The 6,946-nt window shown below is 39.7% G+C and overlaps 1 protein-coding gene across 1 annotated transcript; it reads left to right on the top strand.

Moving 5' to 3' along the window:
• The first annotated feature begins 318 nt into the window (after positions 1 to 318).
• On the top strand, positions 319 to 5,512 carry LOC141098651 (serine/threonine-protein kinase SBK1-like). The gene is made up of 3 exons (XM_073586622.1): positions 319 to 436; positions 3,126 to 3,328; positions 4,736 to 5,512. Exons 1-3 carry the CDS (start codon positions 319 to 321, stop codon positions 5,510 to 5,512), a joined length of 1,098 nt encoding a protein of 365 aa, XP_073442723.1.
• Positions 5,513 to 6,946: the final 1,434 nt, after the last annotated feature.

The raw sequence follows: 6,946 nt of genomic DNA, 5'->3' as shown, positions 1-6,946 counted from the left end.
CCTTTATACCTGGGCTATTCCTGAACTTCCCACTCAGAATATACTTGTTAGTGAGCTCACCATTTCCATATGACTAGAGGGTCACTTACATTATTGTCCTTGAAAAGGGGAGGAACCTCAATCTCATGGCTATGGTGCCCATAAAAGACTGTTAGTTCCTTGCAGTTATTTGAGGTTGATCTATACTACAAGGTCTTCTTTGCTCTCAACTGCTAGAGAAGCGACTTCACGAGTTGTGAGATTGCAGCTCTTGTGATACGTTGGATCAGAATCTACTCCAGAAAACCCAACTGAATCTTTGTTTCATCGTAAGCGAGGATGGAAGCCGTTCATACAATTGAGCTCACCCACACTAGAGAGAAGGATTATGAATTGTTGAAGACTCTGGGCAGCGGAACCTATGGCAGAGTGGTCATGGCTCGTGAGAAGAAGACAGGTAAGCCCGAACATTACAAGTGTGAATTAGTCATAAATTGATGATACCATAAAAAGTGTCAGTGCTTTATACTGTAGGTTTATTGCCTTCAGAAAGTTTAATACTTACATTTTTCATAAAAGTTAGAAATTTGTAGAAATTTCAAATCCCATAAACACTTGAGAAGCTTTCCACCCCTTAAGGCTGGGGGCTTTAGGACAAAATATTTGTTTCTCTTTCATAGTCATTCCAGAACCCATGGTATTTTTAACATTTTGTATGAGAGCTGGGATATTAATGGATGAGTTGTATTTGTCTTTGGCAGCATTTTGGAGCTTATACAACTATCTAACTTTTTACCAAAAAAAAATATAGGCCTCTTACAGATTGACCATTTTTGAATATAGAGCTCTATGAGGGTTTTTTTTTTTACAGGACAAGATTTAGTTTTCAGTTATGTCATTTTCTGGAAAATACAACATTTTTGATTACTTGATTCTTTTGTACATTTTAGCTTAAAAAATCCTACATCACATTTTTGATCCCTGTTGATATGTCACTAAATAGTGAAGATAGCAAAAAAAAAATGATTGTATTTTTGTGAGAGTAGCAAGACATAAAATACTACGTAAAAAAACACAATACCCAATCAACCTGCAGAATCTTTTCTTAGTGGAAGGGAATCAACTTTTCAGGGCAAATTGTTGTTTCTACTGGTGACATTTTGGGGGGAATACAGAATCCTGGAATTCTAGTTTTGTTTTAGTCATTTTTTCGCTTTATCCCATACAGTGCATGGTCTTAAGAAAAAATGATTTAACTTTTCCATCACTGTGGCCATCCATGATCATACTGCAGAGCTCCCAGTGAAAACAATAATACTAGAACAGATATTAACATTGTATATAATCAAAAGTACTAAGACTCACTGTCTAGATAAGCGTATTGTATTATGGACACTATCACAATGAGTGAACAAAAAAAAACAAGGAGTAACTACTAACTATCCTTTCAAAAAAGTACTATATAGTTTATTCCAAGCATTACATATTAGAGACAAAAATAATAATACATTACACATAAAACAAGGAAAAAATGAAGGGCTTAGGCCTGTTCTCACACTTCAGTTTTTGTCCATCAGTCAAGATCTGCCGTTTTGCAAAAAAACGGATCCGCTATTTTGTTTGGCGGATCCGCTTTTTTTCCCATTGAGTTGCATTATCGGCGGATCTTGACGGACGGCCATCCGTTGGATCCGTTTTTTTGCAGATCTGCCAAAATTTTGCCGTCCGCCTACATGCCCGAACGGAGCATATAACGTTTTTTCGGGCGGCAGGATCCGCACTTCACACTGCGCATGCCCGAAAGACTTCACTCAGCCTGAAATTTAACCCTAAAGTCTGTTCTGGTGCCTGGAAAAAAAAAAAATATCTCTCTCTCTCATACTTCATTCATCGGATCCGTCAAAAAAACGGTCCGGTGGCATCCATTCACATCAGTTAGCAACGGATCCGCTTTCCGCCATTTTGGCGGATTTTAACTGACACAAAAAAGCTGGTGTGAAACAGGCCTTAGTGGGAACATGACGACTAGCTCACCCTGCAAGGATGTACAGTAGACATGGGAGTGGGATCATGGACAAATGCAATTACTACTACACAAAATGCAAATATTATTCATAAAGTTCCAGTGCCTTGGTATTTCAAAGAACACCCAATATATGGAGAAGTATTGTTAGAAAACTGGTAAAGCATCCTATACCGACAAATTAATTAAGTTCATGTATACTGGGAAAGACGATAGTCCCAGAGAGCAGACCTATGCATATACAGGGATTACATATCACCTAATTCATGCCCTTACCCATGTTGTCCTACTCGGATGAGGAAGTCCGCAGCCCCAACACGCGTTTCTCAATGGCTTCCTCGGGGGGCTTAGTGGAACAACATGGGTAAGGGCATGGATTAAGTGATATGAAATCTCCATATATGCATAGGTCTGCTCTCTGGGGCTATCATCTTTCCCAGAATACTTGAACTTAATTAATTTGACTGTATATGATTCTTTACTGGTTTACTAGCAATACCTCTCCATATATTGGGTGTTCTTTGAAATACCAAGGCACTGGCACTGTATGAATAATATTTACACTTTGTGTAGTAATATCTGTATTTATCCATGATCCAACTCCCATGTCTGCTATTCGTCCTTGGCCTTGCAAGATGAGCTAGTCATCCTGTTCCCACTAAGCCCCTCATTTTTCCCTTGCCTTATATGTAATGTATTTGTATTTTTATTTTTGTCTATATATTCATTCTTTGCATAAACTTTGTAGTACTTTTTTGAAAGCATAGTTACTCCTTGTTTTTTTTAATTCAAAGCTACAATGAATAGTCAAAAAAAAAAAAAAAAAACCAGCCTCTGATTCATATACAGCTGTACATGAGGGGTTAATCTGCTAGTACTGGTGTTTTCACTGATCCTAGCGGTTACAGCAGAAGCAAAACTGCACATAAGTCGCATGGTGCAGCTTCTGTACCGGTGCTCTCACCATGACGGATACATCTGTCATGGAGCAATAAATGACCGGAGATCTTGACAGATATACACATCATAAGGCATTAAGGGGTTAAAGACCAATATTTAGAGTAAGGCCCATTTTCTGCAAAGAATTTGCTTTGATATATCAAATTTTTATCGTTTCATTAAGGAAACAACGTGGCCCTTAAATTAATGAAGAAGACGAGGACAAAGCATGAAAATTTCCTCAATGAGCTCTGTGTGTCCATCCACCTATCAGATCATGAAGGGATCATCTATACCCACCCCATCTACGTGGACTCGGATAACTTCTACGTCCTGACCCAGGATTTGGCCCCTGCAGGAACTCTTCACTCGCTCATAGAACCCGGTGTAAGCATTTCAGAATCACTAAATGTTTTTGTAAATTTAATTATGTAAAATTGTGGCCATATTTTTTTTGAAGACGCTCTAAAGAAGTGCAGTCAGGAACAATGTTATAGTTTAGTTTTTAAAGCTTATCAATACTCCAAGAAAGGTGTTCTCCAACATGTGGCTCAATAGTTCTAGCTAAAAACCTTACTTGCCTCTTCTTGCTTTATTATTATTGTTAGTGATTTTGTATAGACTAGAATGTCAGAGATTGGAAATTCCTATCCTAGATTAAAGTACCAATAGGGTTTTCCTTCATGTCACCACCAGTTATGCATTACTGATGTTTTTTGTGTAGTAAGATACTTACCAGTTGCCATCTTCTGCTGTGCCCAGTGCCATCCTGAACCTTTTGTGCATCATGTGACCAAGGCTGTGACTACCTGGCTCGCTCCAGTGTTTGCTGGAAGAATCAGAAGTCACTTCTCAATGTAAAGCTGGAGTCACACATAAGCGACTCACCAGCGATCCCGACAACGATATCAACGTGTCAAGATCGCTGGTGAGTCGCTATGTGATCGCTGGTGAGCTGTCACACAGACAGCTTCACCAGCAATCAACACAGCGACACCGAGCGCGTGGCGTCGCTGTGTTCGATAGTTACCAGCTCCCTGCATCAGCATGCTGGTAACTAACATACACATCGGGTATCCAAGGAACGCACGTCCCTTGGATACCCGATGTGTACGTCAGTTGCCAGCAGATCGCTGGTCTCCCGCCTGTCATACGCAGTGATGCGTGCTGGCCAGCGGGAGACCAGCGACAAAAGAAATGTCCAGTGGTTTCCTACAGCGATCAGCTACACTGGCAGGGGGGCCGGTCGCTGGTCTATGTCACACACAGCGATCTCGCTGATGAGATTGCTGAGTCACAAGTTTTGTGACACAACAGCGGCGATCTCGCTAGCAAGATTATGTGTGATGGGGCCCTAAGTCTAGGAGATTGAAAATGAGGCTCTCAGACTTGCGTCAAGAGAGTTCGCGATCGTTAGCAGTGACTTCTACCAGTGAGAGCTAAATGGAATTGAAGAGGAGAGGGGCCAGAGCAGTACCAGAAACAGTAGAATATGGCAAAACATATGTTCCCTGTGTGTAGTACAATACTTTTGTTATCAATATCTGTGATGTTGAACTAAAAAGAAAAAAAAAAAAAAAAAGGGGCCAGAGCAGTGTCAGCAACTGTACAATGTGGCCGACCATAAGTATTGTACTACTCACAGAAAACACTCCTGTAAAACACTGATTACCAATATCTCGTGCTGAACTAAATGTAAAACATGGAGATATAGTACAATTCTGGTTACCCTAAGATCATACACATTTTCTAGTAAAGTAATCATGTATCTAATGGATTCCTCTACTTTTCCAGGTTGGAATTCCCGAAGTGAAGGTGAAGCGCTGTGCGCTACAGTTGGCCAGAGCGCTGGAATACATGCATGATCAAGGACTAGTACATAGAGATGTAAAACCAGACAATGTATTACTAATGGACCAAGATTGCTTCCATGTTAAGTTGAGCGATTTTGGCCTGACACAAGCAATCGGTTCTCTGGTGCCATCGATGTCATTCATCATTCCTTTCATGTCCCCGGAGCTCTGTCAATTGCAACGACATGAAGCTCTAGTTTTGAGGCCCAGCATTGACACATGGGCCTTTGGTGTACTTCTTTTCATCATACTTACTGGATATTTTCCATGGGAAAGAGCGGTAGAAGACGATCCTCTGTTCCAAGAATTTATCTACTGGCAGCGTTTTGAAAACCACAATGCACCTCCAGGACACTGGACCAAATTTTCAGTCAATGCTCATGAATTTTTTCATTGCCTGCTCTCTGAAGACCCCACCACCAGGAGTTCAGTGAACATAGTCATGAACTTTCTCGACTTTCCATGGGGTGAAGACCACGTGACTGAACATTCCCATGAGACTGTTATAGACAACGTTGACATGGAACATTTGGAGACAGAATTAATCGTCATTGAAGGAGAAGATGAGTATCTTGTGGTGGAGAACCGAGGGGACATAGAGAGCATCATCATCATAGGCGATGCCTCAGAGGAAGCCATGTTTCGGTCCAGTGATACACTACTGATTACGTCTGACAACACCAACCTTGATTTGGGTTCGGAAGTTGAAATCCTTTAGATCTTGCGAGGTAAAGATATGGTGAGCTCAAAATCTTGCATGACTCTTATTAGTTTGTAGTGGTTTCTGAATTATTAGATTATGGCTGGCCGTCAGTGCATATGTGACCATGCTGTTTTACCAAGGGTGTAAATATGAATTTTGCTTCTTTTTTTTTTATAAGCAAAAAGTCCATGAATGAGAGACATGGGCAGGTTTTGGTATCTGCTAGTCATGCCCAGAAACTGAATTTCAAGGAGAAGTCTTCACATGAACCAAATATTGCGAATGGCTTTTACGCTTTTGTTTTATTTAAATGAAAATACGTGTAGATACTGGTAATCTCTCAGCCCAAACTAAAAGTTCTTGACCCATACAGCAGCATTTAACCACTTGGATCAGAACCCAACTAACCTGAGTTGTGTTTTTGGTGAACTTGATAAGAAAACTAATGAGTCACGGTTTTATTGGATTTACTTATAACTGCTTTAACGTCCTCTCGTTATATGGACACACAATAATCAATCTTCTATCTAGTAACACTTTACTAGGCAGACAATATTAGCCTTGAAATACTCTTTTTGATTTTTTTAAAAATAAATTTAGCCCCTTAACCCCCGGAGCTTTTCGGTTTTGCGTTTGTTTTTTGCTCCCCTTCTCCCAGAGCCATAACTTATTTTTCCGTTAATATGGCCATGTGAGGGCTTATTTTTTGCTGGATGAGTTTTACTTTTGAACGATATCATTGGCTTTACCATGTCGTGTACTAGAAAATGGGAAAAAATTTCCAAGTGCGGTGAAATTGCAAAAAAAGTGCAATCCCACACTTTTTTTGTTTGGCTTTCTACTATTTCACCAAAAACTAAAACTGACCTGCCATTATGATTCTCCTGGACATGATGAGTTCACAGACACCAAACATGTCTAGGATCTTTATCCAAGTGGTGAAAAAAATTCTAAACTTTGCTTTAAAAAAAAAAAAAAAGTGCCATTTTTCGATACCCGTAGCGTCTCAATTTTTCATGATCTTGGGATGGGTGAAGGCTTTTTTTCTTTTTTTTGAGTGTCGAGCTGATGTTTCTATTGATACCATTTTGGTGCAGATACGATTTTTTGATCGCCCGTTATTGCATTTTAATGCCATGTCGCAGCGATCAAAGAAACAATTCTGGCGTTTTGACTTTTTTTTCCTCGCTATGCAGTTTAGTGATCAGTTTAATTATTTTTTATTCATAGATCGGGCAGTTCTCGGCGATACCATATGTGCATGTTTGATTTTATTTTTTTTTTTTTTCTTTGAATGGGGTGAAAGGGAAGTGATTTGAACTTTTATATTTTTTATATATTTTTAAAAAACACTTTTTACTTTTGGCATGCTACAATAGTCTCCATGGGAAACTTGAAGCTGCTACAACCCGATCAGCTCTGCTACATAGAGGTGGTAAGATAGCTTCT

This window comes from Dendrobates tinctorius, unplaced genomic scaffold (assembly GCF_039654945.1).
Source record: "Dendrobates tinctorius isolate UK_male_01 unplaced genomic scaffold, ASM3965494v1 ptg000093l, whole genome shotgun sequence".
Lineage (NCBI taxonomy): Eukaryota > Metazoa > Chordata > Amphibia > Anura > Dendrobatidae > Dendrobates > Dendrobates tinctorius.
The sequence above is the reverse complement of the archived record's forward strand: the minus strand, read 5'-3'. Positions and strand labels throughout refer to the sequence as shown.

What these genes read in the sequence shown, in the direction of transcription:
- LOC141098651 (XM_073586622.1), top strand. Translation starts at nt 319, where the DNA reads ATGGAAGCCGTTCATACAATTGAGCTCACCCACACTAGAGAGAAGGAT. An exon ending in GGCTCGTGAGAAGAAGACAG is followed by an intron (nt 437 to 3,125) that starts GTAAGCCCGAAC and finishes CGTTTCATTAAG; the next exon opens with GAAACAACGTGGCCCTTAAA. An exon ending in ACTCGCTCATAGAACCCGGT is followed by an intron (nt 3,329 to 4,735) that starts GTAAGCATTTCA and finishes CTACTTTTCCAG; the next exon opens with GTTGGAATTCCCGAAGTGAA.